The following is a 19,511-nucleotide window of genomic DNA, read 5'->3' on the forward strand; positions in this document are numbered from 1 at the left end:
ATTGCTGCTTTTAAACTTCTGACTTCAAATGAATATGAAAGGGTCCTGATAGCAGTCAGACTTCCCCAGGAAATACCCAGAAAGCAGAGGAATCACAATGAGAACTCCTTGCTCTTTTAACTGTTATCTTCTGTGAAGTTTTATTAAACAAGGAGATTAAATAAAAAAAGATGAATGACAAATAAATTATGACAGGAATTAGAGCTCATTAGAACTGTGGAAAAAAATGGAGACTAGAATTTGTTGTATTGATGACTTTAAAAAAGATGTGTTCATTTAAGAAAATAAATGAATAGTAATTGGGTTCAAATCAACAGTATAGGAGCCTTCTTTACCACTGGAAGTCCAGCCTGTGAACTCACCATCACATTTCTCTAATATCTGAACGGTGTCTCCAATCTCCAGTGATAGGCCATGGGGGACTGTCCCTCGAAAACCAGCTATTACTGAAAGAGACAGGATGTTTAAATTAGTAAGATATAACTTGGGGTTGTTCTTTAATAAAAACAGTATACTAACAGGGGTAGTTAAGTGTTAATACTGAAACCATGAGCTGTACAAAGAACCAGAGGTTAAGCCACTGTTATGAGCAGAATATTTAAAACATTGAATTTGGAAAAAAAAAAAAAAAAAAAGAAACACTTGCAGAACTACTATGCATGAATGGAAAGCTTGTACTGGAGAAGGCTGCCAGCTAGTCTACTACCCATAACTACCCTCAAGGACAGAAACTGTTTTATTCCAAATGTTCCCACTAACACATAGCTGCCCTCAGATGTCTGCAAGCAGAAAGCACCAATATTTTTGTTGCCATCTGTACCAGCGACTTGTCACAAAAGGGCAGACTTATTTCTCAGAAGTTTAATGGATGCTGTAGACCCAACACTTTATATAATCCCAGCTGAGGAAATGCTTAGGGGGTGGGGAATAGTAAGGCACGCTACAAAGCAGGCTGTTTGCTGAAATCCTTCGGTGTGCATCGACCCCCCCCCAGCCTTGCTGGCCAGGGAAGCTGGGGCAGAAGCTGCACACGTGGACCTCCTGTACTGGACACATCAAGGGCCGCGGAAACAGAGCACCCACTGGGTCACACAGCAACTCTTCCACATACTTAAAACAGTCATGAGTTAAGTCTTACATTGTTAGTGCTCAAAAAAAAAAAAAAAAAAGCCAGCTGATATTTTGTTGGTTTTGTTCTGAACCAACACGTAATACCCAAAAGCTGCTCAAAAAGCTCACTCCTACATATGCTAAGAATCCATCAATGTGCTGGATAATTACTGAGCTTCTCAACCCCCTGCTTGTTGTACCTGAAATTCTGAATTAAAATGCTGCCTAATTCAGGCCATGACACCAAGCAATAGTGATTTTGATTCTCTGAGTTGCAACATTATATTGAAGCTTATTTTTCAAGTTGAAGAGGAACATGGCTTTCTACCAATATCAGCGGGACGTGATACAGAAAATCACTCAATGACCAAACAGATGTCTTGCTGCTATCAAACACCTATCAATCTAGGTAGGATAACACAAATCTTACAGCAAAGTAAAACAAAACAAACAAAAAAAGCAAACAAACAAAAATCAAAACCAACTCAGGGGCATGCGAATAAATCTTCATATATAAAAGCAAAAAGGAACCCCCCTGGGTACAGCTGTGCATATCAAGTACCTACTCTTCCACCAAGGGAAATGCAACATCTGGAATGACAAAAATCCATGTTAGCAGCCCGTCGACTGTCTGGAGTCTGGCCCGCCACGGGCAGTGACTGCACTTGCTCAAAAGGCAATGTCAGCCACCCTCCTGCTCTTGTCACGATGCTCCTCAGAGGCAGCGGCAGACATCAGCTGTCAGCAGCCACGAAAATTTAAAATTCCTTTGTGAATCTTTGCCAGAAAATTCCAGATTTTAGGTGTGAAACAACAGGTTATGTTTTGTACTGTAGGCCGATGCACCCCACGATGTGATGCACCCCACGATGTCTGGGGAAAATGCCTGATTTTGATGTTATGCCCATTTGGAAATGCAGTGTGAAATTTGTTTCATCACTAAGTGTAAATAATGCCAACTGTGCAAATCTCCCATCGTGAATGTATGTAGCTTAGGCATTTGTGGAAACAAAAGCTACTAAAAAAAATTATCTCCCTTCAAGCTGTTTGAGGCACTATTTTTTTAAAATATCATCACAAGAATAAATTACACAGCTGTAAAATCAGCAGCAATTTCTAAGGAATTCTTCTTCACATGCTGAGATACATGTATTTAAAAGCACAAACCAAATCTTGTCCTTGGATGTACATACAACTTCTATGTGCCTTTTGTGACAGTGGATAAATCCTTCTTCCACGCTTCTGCTGTTTGGCAAGTTGTTTGGCTAAACTTTGTGCTCCTTGGAAATTCTCTAAACAAAACATTACCTCCTTTTCTAAAAGGCAAAGAAGTACATTTTTGCCAAATCTTTCTTCAGAATTTGTCAGTCATTGCAGAATCACCACTGTTTGTAATCCATGGTCCTTACTTAACCCTTTGAAAACAGCCTGCCAGACTGTGTCTGAGTCATCCCAAAAAGTTTGAAGTGACCACAACTTGCACTAAATTTATTTTTGTTTTTTTTTTTTTTTCCAAGGCACATGTACTGAATAATCTACATTCAGTTTAATGCTGCTCCTACTCTACAGGTATTTATATGGAAACAAAATACCCTAAGACTGAAATAAAAAGAGCTGCTCCAGTTCTCCCATCGCAATCAAGTACACCATTTTTAGAGGGTTAGTCACTAGAAAGCATTTTTACATCAAAAAAGTTTGTCTAAGAATTGAATAATAAGAATTTTTCAATTAATTCTTACACAAATACCTAAAAGTGAAAACAGCTTACTATGAGCAGATATATATTAAAAAAGTCAATAAAATGTGTATCTGAATCCCTCTGTGGCACAGGAATGACAAGTGTCATCTGGTCAGCTTTCCAGTCTGCTAGAGGTAAAAGTGGATTATGAAGTCTGCCAGAATAGCTCCTACAGAAGTACAGCAATTGAAATAAAATTAAAGAATTTGCAGAACTAGCATGCAAACAAAATCCTTGTGTCTTATTATACTTCTGAGATGTCTTATTTTTAAATTCCACGCAGTAAAAAGAATGACTATTTTTTTCCTTAAGAGCCAGTATATCCTGTCACATTGTTATGATCTAACTTTGCTGTGACATTCGGGTTTTATTACTTAGTTACTAGATCTGTTAAAGATATATTTTTTTCTCTTTTTTTTTCTGAAGAGAAGTTTCAAAAAAAAAAAAAAAAAAAAACACTTTTAAGACAGAAAAAGATTGAAATCTGACACAGTAAAAAATAGCCAGAATTCATTTTAGAGCTTGTATGGAAGACAAAATTGTATCTTGAAATATCCTCTAGAAAGATAACCTGCAGAGTATCAGAAAAAGAAAAGGAAGAAAGAAAAAAATGAGGGCATCACCTGCACCACGAAGGCAGCGCCGTCACCCCATCCACTTGCAGATTTCTGGCAGGAGTCTAACAGAGGTCTCGCAGCCAGGTCAGGCTCAAAACAGGCAGACCAGCATCTTTAGCAATGCCACTCAAAACAAATGAAAAGGGCACTGCAGAGCAGCAGAGAACGTAAGGCAAGGCAGAGGAATCCACAGATGAATTGCTCTGTGTAGAGCAAGCAACTCATCACAGAAATGGTTCCTTGGCTAACTAATCATGTTCAGACCTGGGACCAAGACAGGAGGTGGCTATTCGTGTCTTTTGAGTTTATCTGTGGTGTACATACATATGCAGAACAGAGGAAGAATAATGAAGTCCTGGAAGGAGGTAGCCTCAGTTCTACTGGAGGAGATCCTGGGGTTCAGCAATTCGGCTGGGGCACAGGATTATTATCACAGCCCAGCTGTGATACAGGTTTGATGGACCAAGCCTCTTGCCCTTTCCTCCAGTGGCCACATTGTTCTGCAACACTTTTCAGGTGTTTTTTGATTTTTTCTTGTAGTAGTATGTATATAATTAACCACGGTGCAGTGATGTGGTTGAAGGTGTTCCTAACCTAGCTCCAGAGAGCAGTGTGCATTCACCATCCTCACAGAACTGGACTTTTTGTATACACAGCATTCACCGAAGCATGTGCACCAAATCCACACCATTTTCATTGTCACAACGACAACATCTGGTGTGGTTATTGCCTCCTCTCGCCCCCCTTGCAACTGGAGAGCAGAGACCTTACACAAGGAGGGTGGGCAGGAGATAGATAGGAAATCCCCTCTGCATACAGCTCCCCTCCCAGTCCCTGTAGGAGTGCTGTCCGCACGCACAGGCACAGGAAGCTGTGCATCACAAGCACTTACACCTACATTCATTTTGTCATTGTAGTACCTGAAGGTCCTTCACATTTCCTGTTTGTGTTTCAGGCCCAGGCGCGGTGATTGATGCCCTCTTTGATCACCCCTCAGCCACAGGAGAAAGAGGAAATGTGAAACTCCAGAATAAAGGTTTGCAGGAGGATATATTCCCAGAAGGAGGTTTGAAACTGAGTTCAAATACAACAGCTAACTTGGAACTATTAAGTATTTTCTTGCTGCCAAAGGGTACTCAGAGGATAAGTCAGCAAAGCAACCTAGGACACAAAATCCCAGTCCACACAGAAGGTGAAACCATACAGTGAGATCTACAGTGATATGAAACATTAAAGAAGCTCTGGGATTAAGGCAAAGATCAGAGTATCTGTGGTATTACAGGTGCAATGCATCCTGTTTTGAAACAACCCATTTGCTTGAGAGCTGTGGAGAGAGAACTGGCCATCTCGCACAGGGTCTTTTCTTTTGGGTTAAGTTTCTTATCTGTGATATACTGCTAAAAACCATCCAAAATGTCATCCTTAATATTTTTCTTCCGCAAAGGTCAATAAAACAGAGTGAGTTCAATCAGGAGCATGATAAGAAATATTACAGAACATCTTCTTGATGAGTTTCTCACAACTTTTTCACTGTGAACTACTGGAATGAGATTTCAAGTCTTAACCTTCACATCAGACCATTGTCCCAATTAGGAAAACGAGGAGAGAGAAGGACTAATCTGATGGAGCTTATGTTTAGCTTCTCAAAAGAAACTTTCCCTTTCATCTCTTTCATTATCTAAGTCACTGCCTGCCTGTGCTCCCTGTTGGGCAGCTGTGAGATACAGGCCCCTGGCCTATAAACAGATCAATCCAAGGTCTTAATCCCAAGGTCTTAATTAAAGCCTAAATGAAGTTCTTTGGTGCAAGACCCTTCTGCTCTTTTACAGAACAGAATTGCTGTTCTGAAAAATACAACAAGATTTATTTTTTTTTTTTCCAGTGACAACTACTGCACTGAAATCCTACAGGTGAGTTAGCATTACACAGAAGCACTTGAGGCTCACCGAGACCATGTTGTACATCATGCCTGGCTCAGGTTTTTTATTTATAAAATGAAAATGTTCCCCCCCAAAGGGTGCAATGCAATGTGGTGCTCAAGATGTCCCCTGTCCCAAGCTAACATTAAGCAGGGCTTACATCTCCACCTGCAAAGGCACCGGGAGCAGGGGAGGCGACATCTGCAGCAGTGACCGATACCTCAAAGCTGGGCATCTGTGCCACGACAGCAGGCTTAGGTTCAGGTAATAAAAGACAGTCCTTCATCTGAAGAAAGAGGGGTGGGGGGTAGAAAAATGTAAGTTGCTTTAATCATCACTTTAAAATTACTTGGCCATGTTGTGCACGCTCAGTGGTGGAATCAAAAGCAGACTCCAGTTCAACGCCCCAAGCCATGATGTCCCAGCTACCAGAGAGAGCACAGGAACCACACAGAAATATAAAACACACGGAAATAACTGATTTGGAGGGTGGAAACTGTGTGTCACAGGGGCTGGTTTTGACAGGGAACAAGAAGCTGTGATAGAAAAGGAATTGATCTGCTGGTAGCAGGGGTGGGTGGCCCATTTCCAAGTTTTGCTCGGGGTTACATTCTTAAAATTTTTATGCCTGAAATAACTGGAGACCTGCACATAAGCACTAATGAGGCAGGCACTGTTGTTCCTTTCCTCCTAACAGATGACCAGAAGCTATTATTGATTTCAGATATTATCTGCTATAATTGAAATCAGGTCCTCTCTGTGGCAAAAGCCATTTTTCAAGTTTGTGTTCAGGACTTGAAGTGCTGTTCTTTCGAGAGATTGAGCGTTTCAGGTACAACCACTTCAAGAGGTTTATTTTCAATTCAACACTTGAAAACATATCAGAAAAGCTGTAATAAATAAAACTAGGGAGCTTCTAATATTAAAAAGACAGCACAGAGTTCAGCTGGTAAATCCTTTACTGTTCAGTATTTCATTTACGACAAAAAATGGAGCTTGTTTTTATGCAGCCCTTTAAGTGATGAGTAATGACAGATATGTACATATGGAGAGCAAACACAATACAAATCTGGCAATGTAAGCAGCTGCAGAAAATGCAACATTAAAGAGAGCACATCATCAAAGCAAGCATTAAATGAAATCAAGAAGTCAGACCAACATCTCTGCTCAGGATTCTGTCTGCAAAGTCATCCAGATGCTGCTGACCAGTGGCAAGCACCACAGGCAGCCAGCGGCACAGCTCTCAGCATCTCGTGTCTCCTGAGCCAGCCGTGATTGTTCTGTGTTCGACAGCTATCAATGAATCTGTGTAACTAGGCTATGAATGCCTTGTAATGTTGGTGCCCACAAACTGCCCTGGAAGTGAACTTTCCACTTCAAATAAGGCTCAGGAAAAAAAGAAATCTTCCTTTTATTTCACACCTGCCACTTACAATTTCATTTCACGTCCCCTTGTTCTTAGGGGAAAGTTTGAGCAAGCCTTCTCTTGTCACCTTCTCTGCTCTTTTCTCCAAACCATTCCTTAGCTGTGTCTTTTCCAGGATGTAGTTTTTTTCTCCCCAAAAGAAGCCGAGGTACCTTTTCAGATTTCTAAATAGGCAGAATTGTTGCAAGCATAAGCACACTCAGGCGTACAACGTTGTTAATGCTCAATGGCTAAAGCTTACCGTCCCAAGCCACCGCATGCACTCAGCTTTGCCTGCATACGGATTGATCTGGACGGAGTGCTGGTAGCACAGCTCCACACTCACGCTTCTATTACACGGGTTAATTCAGGCGTCTGTTCAGTAATGCACTGTGCTGCCTCCAGATACCCTAGGAGGCTTGCTGCTAACCAGAAACAAGCTAATGAAGGCAATGGCAGAAAAGCAGAGAGGGGGAAAAAAGAAATTAATCTAACCTCTCCTCGATAGAGACAATACCCATGTTAGTCTCAATAAGAGAAGTGATCCTCAAATCTCCTGCAGGTCACTGAGGACAAGAACCCTTAAATTTATATTGACGTGAAAGAGTGTGAGCTCTCTCTCCTGTATGCCCACCACAATTAAAAGGATCAAACACACAGCTCAGATGCTGACAGCCCGAGGCTCCTGAGCCATGCGTGGCTCCTGAATATCTCAAGTGCTGCTCAAGTGCAGCATTCACCTGTTCTTCAGAGATGAGTGCTTGTGTGGCATATTCCTAATAGGAATACTTATCGAACAACTATTTATGAAAATACCTCGTGGAACTTCAAAAATCATTAAAAAGTTTCTAGCAATGTCCAAGCTATGAAAACACTGCGTAAGTAGAACCACGAACCTTTCCATACGCCCGTTCTTCACTTGTCTGAAAAACAAAGCCAGCATCCAACATTCCTGCTGCTGCTGGCACTACACTAGCTATTTGCACAGACAAGGCAAATACCAAGGCTGAAGTACACAAAGAGCTGTAGCAGAGCGCACCCAACCTGTTCTGGTCTCAACATTTAAATTCAGCAAGGTAATCACTTTCAAATCCCTGATTACAATGCTGCCAAAACCCATAGGACTATTCTAATATAGATAATCAGTTTAGTGTGCCTGTCTGAGCGTTTGTCAAGCCCTGCTCATCCTGCATCTCAGCTTCAGGGAGGAACTTTATCACCTGGTTCAATAGCAGCTCCCCCAACATCTGCAAAAACTTTTGCTAACTCTTTCCTTTAGGTACCTTAGATATTAAGCACTGTATCTTAGGAAAAAGCATTAAAAATAACAAGTGGTGGCTTCCTGGGGCACCTACCTGCTGTTGAGGATGGCTGCCTGCCTAGAATACCCAGAGTAATTGAGTGCACACCACCAGAGTACCTATCCTTGCAGGTATGAGATTTCAGTAATTGTTTTCCTTCTTCAATCAAATATGAGTTAAGCATTTCTTGAGCTCCTACCGCCTCTTACTATGTCTACATTTTGACTCTGCTAAGAGCACTTTCTTGTTATGCATTAGTTCTGGAAATGGAAATTTAACAGTAAAAAGAAAATAAAATTAGCAGGTCTGTACACATCTAGAAAACCTAGTGCACTTTGGAGTCTATGAGTAGATGATACTGCTCCTCACTATCAGATTTCCTTTAAGACTTTCCTTCTTTGAAGAGAAGAAATGTCAATGTAAAACCTGTCTCAGGTATCGCAGTAGAAAGTGAGGTAAACTCAGTACCATAAGGTGTAGATGTCATGCATTCAATCGTATTACAGGACTGAACACAATACAGGAGCTATGCTACGTGCAGTGAGACCATCTGGTCTCACAGCTCTCTAATACTGTCTCTAGAGCCACAGATGCAGTATCGATGCTCTTAGACTGACATCATGAGCAGTAAGTATGGACAAAGTGTCAGCAACAACTTAAAAATCCAGCTGAAAGAACAAAGCAGAACATGGAAAAAAAGTAGATTATGTTAAAGATGACATTGTCTATGAGGACAACCTTCTTCAGATAAAAATAACTGTTACTATGACTTTCATTATGACTAAGTATTTCCAAAGTATTAAGTCTTTCCAAGTAACTTCTTTTTTTTTAAGGTTGTTAAGTAATTGCCTTAATTTTCAATATCATCGTCAAAGAAGAGTTATTGCTATGTAACTTTAACTTGAAAAAGTCTTCGGGTTTTGTTTACAGCTTTTGGGGAACCAAAATTTCCAATTAAAATCAAATAAACCACCTGTTTCTTCTCTCTCGCTTTTTTTTTTCTTTTTTCTTTTTTTCATTTGGGAACTTTCTGTAGGTGTCAGATAGAGAAAAAATGTTAATGTGTGGACGGGAGAAGCACAAGAGCATCTGAGGTCCAACAAAGTCAACAAAGCCCTGGAAGCACAGTAACCAGGTCTCATCATGACTCTTCAGTGTATTTTGGGCCTCATTAAAGCATGATGTGGTGCTCACTAAAACCTCCAGAAAGTTAAATTTAAAAGACTCAAAGTTGCACATGATTTCAAATCCAGATCCATGGTGATATTCTTGCATATGCCAGAAGGTTTGCTGGCTACCTCTCACATCCCCACACAGACAGCACAAAATGAAGGGTGTTTCACGTAATTATAGGCTCAGGAGACACTTCCAAGAAAGCATGTAACTTTTTTCAAAATAACCCTAAGGTGTTTATTTTAAAGCAGGCCTTGAATAGCTGAGTGCATCCTTACAATTTTGTGCTGATTTAATCCAAGTACACTGGGTCTGGTCCAAAGCCTAATGACCAGCATTTCCCTATTCTCCTCTTCTGTCCCCAAAAGCATTATAGCCTGGCATTCTGCCCTGAATTTAGTGTCCATAATTTCACATATTTTAAGAAGCTTCATATACCGCCATACAAATCCAAGTTCAAAAGAGCTGTAGTCTTGTGAACTGTAAAGAAAACCAGTCTGCGGTGCTAGCTGCACCATCATTCTTCAGCAGCTATCAGAGACTTCCAAGGAGAACACAGTCAGACAACAGTACAGTAGCTGAAAAACTCCATGTGTTTGGTATAAAAGATTTTGGCAAACTAGACCACTTTCCCCTTAAAATTTCAATGTTTACTCCTATTCAAGTAATAAGTGACTTTCAAGGAGGCCAACAAAAGCAGAGCATAAGGTTTCTTCACTAATAAAATAGAGACAGGCCTTCTATCTTCTGCAGTAAATTTTTTATAACAGACAGGTCCATCAAATGCCATTATAGATAAAACACTGTCCAATTTTCTTTTATTTCCTTCGTAAGAACAGTGCTTAACTCCATACTTGACCTGCCATCAGCAAGACAACAACAATAAAATCAACACCCTACGCAGTTTTAGTGCCAATGTTTTTCAGTGTGTCTCATATCATTATACTGCAGACAAGCGTCAGTCTCTTGGTAATCTGTATTTCTCTGACATTCAATCATTTCATTATAAATTTATTTTAAACACCGTAATTTTATCACTAAGAGTTCTGTTAATTTTGAGTTTTATAACTCAAATTATTCTGCTTTGGTAAGGTGTAGCCTTAACCACATTGTTACTTATGATGCACATTTATTAAATGCCAGTCTTTTGCTTTACGTCAAAAATTATCAGAATATGGTTCTAATTATTAGTAGTCATTTCCTCAGTAATAAAACAAAACCCCTAAAAACTTATGCAATAAGCACATTGTGTAATTTAGTTAGCAGTAAAAATAAACAAAACCCAAAGATTTTTGTGCAGTTGTGAGCTGCTGTAGACTGCCATACAGATCAGCCAGTTATATGTAGATGTGAACTTAATAGCAGAAAACCTCTTGAAAAGTTGGTCTGTTTGCAAGGTGTGGAAGTGCATCTAGGTAAGTGCATCTAAGGAAGATGATGATTACAAATCACTTACAAGTACTCTGGTGCATTTTATTTATTTATTTATTTTTATTCTTAGATGAAGTAGAACTTTCTTGATCTATTGTATTTGAGACGCATTTCAAATATACTGGAAATTCATGACTGGTGAAGCAAAACTACTTTCTCCTCCTAAAATCTTCAGAAACTGCTGAACTAAAGAAGTTTAAACACCCCACTCTGGTTTTAAGCTGGTTTAATGGTTGGAAATAACCATTTCACTTTTCAGCCTGACTTCAATCGTTGAGCCAGCAGAACTCAGTGTAGTTAGCCCTGACAAGTTTCATCACTAATCTCCATAAAGTTAAAACTACATGGACATTTAACATAATCCAACGGGTATCTTAAAATGTACACCCAAAGAGGAAACAACAAATGAATAAACTTACTGTTTTTCTAGTCAAAGTTCCGGAAAAAAAAAAAAAAAATCTATCTGGATATATGCTTTTCACAGTGTCTCTGCAGGCTTCTGATATACTTTCAGAAGAATTATCTCGAAAAATCAGATCCTTCCTGTACTACTTATGTTTGCTTACAAATTACACTTATTACTCCAAAGTCATGGGTGATGAGGATTTAGGTTCAGTTGGCTGTTTAGAAAAGTGCACAAGAGTATCCAAAAATTTGTCTGAAAAGAATATGCTGCCAGTTATAGGATAATGAAGATTGTTGCCCAGGGACTGATAGTCTGTTTGGTGGGAAGGAAGTTATCAGCGGAAATATATGAGCAAACAGCCCTCTTCAAATGTTTATATTACTATTCATTGCTGCATCTGAGCATTATCTTTTTATGTATGAGTACATCAAGATAATTCTTTTGTTTTCAACACTGTTTAACATATTGGGAGAGTCACTAAAAATAACAACCACTACCACAGCTCTCTCCTTCACTCTTCCTCTACAGGTGGCCTAGGGGTATGTTTGGGATACCATGGGTCCAGAAAAACACAGAAAACAGAGAAATATTTCTAAGAAATCAGTACTGAGAGACTAGTCAAGGTCTTGACAGGTCTCTCTTTGGTCCCAGGCAAACTGGACACAGGTACTCAAGGTGAGGCCGCACCAGCGCAGAGTAGAGTGGGACAATCATTTCCCTTGGCCAGCTCATAATGCTGTCCTTGGTGCTTGTTTTTTTTTCTTTTATTAAGGAGTTTTTCTATCCCTCTCCAGATGAACAAATCTGCATGACTGTTTTCTGAAACTCTTTAAAAGCAACACAAGCAGCAAAAACTTTACTTCATAAATAAGAAAAATGAACAGAAATGGGTAAAAACACTTTTTGTCAGCCCAGCATCTGCCAGCAGGTTGGTAGCAAAGCTGAAATGAGCTCAGATCAGATCTACAATCTATTGACCATTGTCCATGCCAGTAAGACACATCATGCACTTCCTTTGCACTGAACTTAAGTACAAAACTCAAAGACTTGAAGGAAAAGCAGCTGCCAAGCTCCATGTGAAAGGGGCATGGGTGAGGCAGGGAATGAGGAGAAATGAAAGCCAAGCAAAACCAGCAGCAAAGCCTTCCTGCAAGGCTGCTGCCCTGGAAGGGACCACTCCCAGTGAGGGGCAGCGAGCACAGGAACTCCCAGCCACATATTTTGTCAAGGGAGCCAGCTTACCAGCACAGACAGATGATATAATTATTAAGCTAATTTAAAATCATTCATTTGTTGAAAGGCTGTTTTTCCTTCCTACAGTTAATAGCCTCCTGGGCATCCAGATAGTATAACAGAGGCCCCATAGGATTTATCCAGCATCTGAAGTAAGGAGAGAAAAAAGCTGTGTTTTCGTCCAATGCTTCAAAAAAACTTCTGAAATGAGAACAAGAAAGTCAAGCAGAAGAACTCTTACAAAAAGAGATTCTAGAAATAAGGAGGAAAAATATCACCACCAATACGAAGTTTAACAAGAGCAAGTGCTGGATTCTGTGCCTGGGATGGGCCAACTGTGGATATATATGTACAGGCTGAGAGATGAGAGCCTGGAGAGCAGCCCTGCAGAAAGGGATCTGGGAGCTCTGGTTGACAGCAAGCTGAACACGAGCCAGCAGTGTGCCCTGGCAGCCAGAAGGGCCAAACATACCCTGCGGTACATCAAGCACAGTGCTGCCAGCTGGCTCAGGGAAGGGATTGTCCTGCTCTGTTCTGTGCTGCTGCGGCCTCACCTGGAGTACTGTGGGCAGCTCTGGGCAGCACAGTGTAAGAAGGACATAAAATTATTACAAATATCTGAAGTAGAGCTACAAAGATGGTGAAGGCTCTAGAGGGCAAAACGTATAAGGAGCAGCTGAAGCCACTTGGTCTGTTGAGCCCCGAGCAGAGCAGGCTGAGGGGAGACCTCATGGCGGCCTGCAGCTGCCTCACGAGGGGAGCGGAGGGGCAGGAGCTGAGCTCTGCTCTCTGGGGACAGCAACAGGACCCGAGGGAACGGCATGGAGCTGGGACAGGGGAGGGTCAGGCTGGGGGTTAGGGAAAGGTTCTGCACCCAGAGGGTGGTTGGGCACTGGGACAGGCTGCCCAGGGCAATGGTCATGGCACCCAGCCTGCTAGAGTTCAAGGAGGGTTTGGATAACGCTATCAGACATAGGGTCTGATTTTTGGGTGGTCCTGTGTGGAGTCAGCACAGTCAGAGTGATTCTTGCAGGTCCATTTCAACGCATGACATTCTATAATTTTTAATGCAAATTAGCATTTTCTAAGTGATAAACTATCGTGATCATACCTTTGATTGTAATGCACGTGGTTAAACAAATTAGTTGGTCAGGAAATGGTGTGGGAACTGATCTTTTCCACTGCACAGCCATCAAGAAAATCATAACATCTGCCTTCAAAAATTGGTTCCCAATTTATTGGGCTTTTTGCTCTGTTGTTTGATTACCCTTAGACCGAGCATATTAATTCAGAAACTAATTGGCAGGAATAAATCACCCAGATGTCACCACTGTCGATGATAAAAACCAAAACAGTAATTACATACATGACTGTACCATAAAATATCTTGTCAGTGTCCTGTAGTTAATACACAAAATTGCATCATCCACGGAAAAACTAAGGACTGACCATTACAAATTATACACGGTATTCTTCACATAATATTTTCTGCTTTGCTATAGACAGTTCAACATCTCAGAAAACAGATTTATTCCTTAAATAAATGCTGAAAAAATAATTTACCACAACCAAATATCCAGTTTTTCTAGCCTTTGTCTAGAGGATCCTGTACGGGGCATGTCCAACATACCCATGACCCATAATCCATAATCGCAGGTTATTAGGAGATATTTGCCCCCAGAAGCATCCACACTGCGTCTGAGTAATGTGCATTTCCACATCACTGTCTGCACATCATTTCCTAGCACCTCATAGCAAGATGGATTCTTATAATCATAGACTGAGTTGCAGCTGCACAGTGCCACAGGAAAAAAGCAGTTTTTTCCCAAAGGCAATGACAGTGCTCAGAAATCCACTAGGAAGAAAAGAGAAAAAAAGAGAAAGAAAAAAAAAAAGTGAAAAAAACAGGGTTCCTGCCAATCTAATCTAACAAAATAATTCTTCCTGAGTCTGGTGATAAAGTGTACCACAGAGGCCGGAGCAAGACACATAGACACATCGGGCAGTCAACTCGGGCATTTTTCCTGTATCAAGAGGACTGCCTCTATCCCATCTCCACCCACTCTATCTCAAAGGTCAATTCCTCAAAGGCTGTAGCTGCCACACCATGGGGAAAAAACAAAACAAAACAAAACAAAACAAAACAAAACAAAACCACAACACCTTCAATTAAGATACAAGCAAAACTGCTTAATCCATCAGCTTGCAGCACGTAGTGAATGAAAATCTGTGTAACATGTTTAAAGCTTACAAAGCTGCAAAGTGTACATAAAAGTAATTGCTGCAGTACCCAGAAGTTCTGCCACTACCTAAGTCCATAAAGAAATCCTCCCTTTGCAAAGTTCTGGTCCCCATTTTTGGAATAAACAGAAAAAACAGAACAGATTCTGGTCAAAGAAAGACAGAAAGGTCATCCAAGGCATGCATCATCTTACTGAACTGACCTTGGAAAAGAAATGTAACTGACAACATAATACAGAGGAATACAAACCACTAAAATAAAGGGAAAACAAACATGTAATTCCTACTCCTCACAGCATAATACCTTAAAGGAATGAATGGCTCAGCAGCAGGTTTAAACTGAACCCAATAATATTTTCGCAGAGGCACAATCAAGTTACAGAACATCACTGTCACAGAATGCTGTCAAGGTCGACAATAAAAGGAATTTTAAAAGGGATTACAGATATAGGATGACTTCAGTACAACGGTCCTAATGCAATCTGAGTCTTTGGAAAGGCTCTAACAAGCATGGTTAAATATATATTTCCATTTTTCTTACGCTTCTTCCCAGTAAAAAAATAAATAATAAAATCCCTTAAAAAAATGAACGAGTGTATGTGGCTTGACCCAGCTTGACAACTGTTCAGTTCCTATGCTACACAGCAGTAGTAGCAGTTTCTGATGCCAAGTACAGATTAAGTAGCAATGTATGGATGTTGAAAATAAGTAAATTAGATGATTAGTAGACTGCTAAGATGTTTTGAAATTGAGTGAAATAAGCAAAAGAACTGATGAGATGAATCAGGTGGCATTTCTACGACATGGACTTTTTTTTAAACAGAAGATTTTCAGAAGCACTGAAAAGAATCAGCTGCTGAGTTCCAAGCCAAATGCTGAATCTGAAGATGAATAAGCAGAAGCATACTTTAAAAACAACATTATTTTTCCTTAGACATATCTGGCTTTAAAATAACTCTATATAGTACTGCATTATTCCCTTCTGCTCTCTCAAAAAATCACATGCCTAAGACCTCTGAATTTAGGTAGCTGGGATATCAAATCAAAAACAGAATCACTGGGAACACCGTGCATGAGTAACCACTGGTTTAGACTTGGATAAGCAGAAGCTTTTGATCCATATCATAATCCTACCCACTAATTAAAACTACTACAGGCACATAAATCATCAGTACCACACCTAACTTGTAACAGGTGTATTCTTCCTAACAAGGAATTGAAGAGAACAAGGCAAGGAAAATGACTTTTTATGGAGTAAGAAAGTATTTGCAACCCAATACAGAGTTAAACCTGTGGAGCAATAGGAAAGTAAGAGGCACACCAAGGCTTGCAACATTGCTTCTAAATTTCTTCAGCAGTTTAAATATAGCATGTTCAATGCATTTATCAAAAATACGCTCTTTATTAACTCTAAAATTACCATCCCAATTAAAAGGGTTTGCTTTTCCACTTTACTAAGATTATCTGAAAGGTCAGCCAACAATTGCTACTCAGCTTGCACTGAAATTCATTAGTTTCAACCAGTAGCAGTGTTAACGGATATGCTAATTACACTCATTTGTGGTTTGGTTACTTGTAGTGCCAGAAGGAGATACCATTATTTGACCAACCTAATCCTATCTAATCCATGAAGGCCTGCATTTAAACCACTGAAGTGTCACAGAAAGGAAATTACACACGAGCAAAATCAGGGAAGTAAAGTCTTACGAATTTTCATACTTGTTTTCTAAAATGTATGGAAATTAGATAATTTTATGCTCTCAGTCTCCAAAAGAATTGAAGGTGTCAAGCATGCCAAAACAGACTATTGTCATTCAAGTACATCTGGTGACATTTGAAGCCTCTATATTTCCGCTAGACACAGGAAGAGACAAACTGCAGGTTTTATTAGAAAATACTTCTACTAGCACTTCACCTTTTCTGAATAAAATGTTAGCTTAAAGATTCTGAAATTGGCTGTGTTTATTTTCATCTGCCCTAATGTTTCTACTTTACCATTTCAATTCTTTCCCCTCCCTTCTTCTAAGGGTTGAGAAGATCACCAACCCTGGCACGTAACAAGCAACAACCAGTACAATGAGAGCTCAAACAGCAAAGAGGCGGACACATTAGAATTAAAACTTAAACTGAAGAGATCTTAAACTTGTGCCTTTGTGAATGCCCTGTAGTAGTCCCCAGGACACATAAAGGGTCTGACGGGGCGATTGTGAAGATTGGTCTCCATTACATTGTAATACTAAACTGATTAATGGACTTACTATAATGTAGGGCAAGTACATGCAGAAATGAGACTAAAATATCATCTTAATGATTCCACCTTGCAACTTGATTTGCCCAGGTAGGTTTTTGAGCTACGACCGTACTCCATCAGGACTAGGGATTTACATAAAATATTCAGGGTTGACCTGGTTTCATGAATGCTAGTCGTATTTAACATTTAGCACTTGCAGGGGAAGCAGGCGATCAGGCCCAGTCAGCATGGCTTTATGAAAGGCAGGTCATGCCTGACGAACCTGATCTCCTTCTATGACAGAGTGACGCGCTGGGTGGATGAGGGACAGGCTGTGGATGTGGTCTACCTTGACTTCAGCAAGGCTTTTGACACCGTCTCCCACGGCATTCCCCTCAAGAAACTGGCTGCTCTTGGCTTGGACTGGCGCACACTTCGTTGGGTTAGAAACTGGCTGGATAGCTGGGCCCAAAGAGTTGTGGTGAATGGAGCCAAGTCCAGTTGGAGGCCAGTCACTAGTGGCGTCCCCCAGGGCTCGGTGCTGGGGCCGGTCCTCTTTAATATCTTCATCGATGATCTGGACGAGGGCATCGAGTGCACCCTCAGTAAGTTCGCAGATGACACCAAGTTAGGTGCGTGTGTCGATCTGCTTGAGGGTAGGAAAGCTCTGCAGGAGGATCTGGATAGGCTGCACCGATGGGCTGAGGTCAACTGCATGAAGTTCAACAAGGCCAAGTGCCGGGTCCTGCACCTGGGGCGCAATAACCCCAAGCAGAGCTACAGGCTGGGAGAGGAATGGTTGGAAAGCTGCCAGGCAGAGAAGGACCTGGGAGTGATGGTGGATAGTCGGCTGAATATGAGCCAGCAGTGTGCTCAGGTGGCCAAGAAGGCCAACGGCATCCTGGCTTGTATCAGGAACGGTGTGACCAGCAGGGCTAGGGAGGTGATCGTCCCCCTGTACTCAGCTCTGGTGAGGCCGCACCTCGAGTACTGTGTTCAGTTTTGGGCCCCTCGCTACAAGAAGGACATCGAGGTGCTTGAGCGGGTGCAGAGAAGGGCAACGAAGCTGGTGAGGGGCCTGGAGAACAAGTCCTACGAGGAGCGGCTGAGGGAGCTGGGCTTGTTCAGCCTGGAGAAGAGGAGGCTCAGGGGTGACCTTATCGCTCTTTTTAGGTACCTCAAGGGAGGCTGTAGCGAGGTGGGGGTTGGCCTGTTCTCCCACGTGCCTGGTGACAGGACGAGGGGGAATGGGCTTAAGTTGAGCCAGGGGAGTTTTAGGTTAGATGTTAGGAAGAACTTCTTCACTGAAAGGGTTGTGAGGCATTGGAACAGGCTGCCCAGGGAAGTGGTGGAGTCACCATCCCTGGAAGACGTTTAGATGTAGAGCTTAGGGATATGGTTTAGTGGAGGGCTGTTAGCGTTAGGTTGGAGGTTGGACTCGATGACCTTGAGGTCTCTTCCAACCTAGAAAATTCTGTGATTCTGTGATTTGTACACCTGGGATGGGGAAGCAGAATTAGGTGACAGGACAACAATATTGTGGCTTTTTTGTTTTAGGGTAGGTTTTTTTTTCCTTTAAAAAACAGTTGCCTAGGGACAGGAACCTCAATCCATCCAATTCCCAGAACTTTGATGCCAGTGCCAGCAATAGATGCCCATAGCCCATAGGAGAAGGATCACAGGTCAGCAGGAGAGCCCTTGAAGAGCAGCAGGAAAGAATTGCGGCCATGCCAGCCAGTAAGTCAGCTTCATCAGGGGCCCAACCTAAATGCCTCTGTGACACAAAAATTTTGGCCCAACAAAAACGTTTCCAGTTGGGTTCACCCTGCAATTTCCAAAGTCAAGGTGACTGCCAGAACAGCCAGGGTGAACCTGCAGCTGCCATATTTTGCCCGAAACAATTTAGAAATCCAAAACACACCAAAACAAAACAAACAAAAAATAAAAACCCTAAGAAAAACTAGACTCTGCAGAGGAAAATGAATCAAAGACTTAGCCAAAGGCTTATGATGATGAGAAACTCTGCACTACTTCCACTAAGACAAAAGTGGTGTGGTAAATATAAGTGCTAAAACTAGTGTAGCCTGCAACACTGAATTCACTGCAATTCTTAATCTCATCATAAGACTCTTAAGTAGGTCACAGCAAGCTTAACAAAATTTGATAGAAAGCAAAGTAATAGTATGCAAATCACTTTCCTTGCAAAACTTGATACTTCTATTTTTTTCCTTGTGAGTTTGACCAAGACTCAACTATAAAAGGATCCATTCTCTCTGGAAACAAAGGAATATTTAAAACACTTTAAAACCAAGTATTTAATGATGAACTGTGTGCTTTTAGACCACTTCTAACTGATCTAGAATTCCTTCAGTGTTTGTCTCAAGTAGTGATTTACAGCTGCTCAGTATTATCTTAAATGCTATGATTAGAAGGTATTAGAGACTGAATACATTAGATATAAATCCTACTTCAAAACATACATATATTTATAAGGGGTTTTCTTTTTTCTTTTTTTAAGTTACTCTCAGAACTCACTTTTTGGAGAAAATCCAACTTTCACATAGAAATATTTTAGACACATTTTCAATTAAATGATGTACTTCTGCAAGATAAAGAGAGGGAAAAACAGTTATTTCTTTATGAACAACATTTGTAACTAAAATTTATGTCATCCTGTTCATCTGTTTTAATCTTCATCACATCCTGA

General features: G+C 40.9%; 1 protein-coding gene across 5 annotated transcripts in view; it reads right to left on the bottom strand.

Moving 5' to 3' along the window:
- The window catches only part of DOCK4 (dedicator of cytokinesis 4), a 250,160-nt gene that overhangs the window by 164,876 nt on the left and 65,773 nt on the right, over positions 1–19,511 (bottom strand). For all 5 annotated transcript variants that reach the window (XM_084534619.1, XM_084534618.1, XM_084534617.1 and 2 more), the window contains exon 2: positions 363–446. In XM_084534619.1, coding sequence (XP_084390745.1) covers positions 363–446 — 84 coding nt within the window. The remainder of the gene's footprint in view (positions 1–362; positions 447–19,511) is intronic.

This window comes from Aythya ferina (genome assembly GCF_964211825.1).
Source record: "Aythya ferina genome assembly, chromosome: 1".
NCBI classification, from domain to species: Eukaryota; Metazoa; Chordata; class Aves; order Anseriformes; family Anatidae; genus Aythya; species Aythya ferina.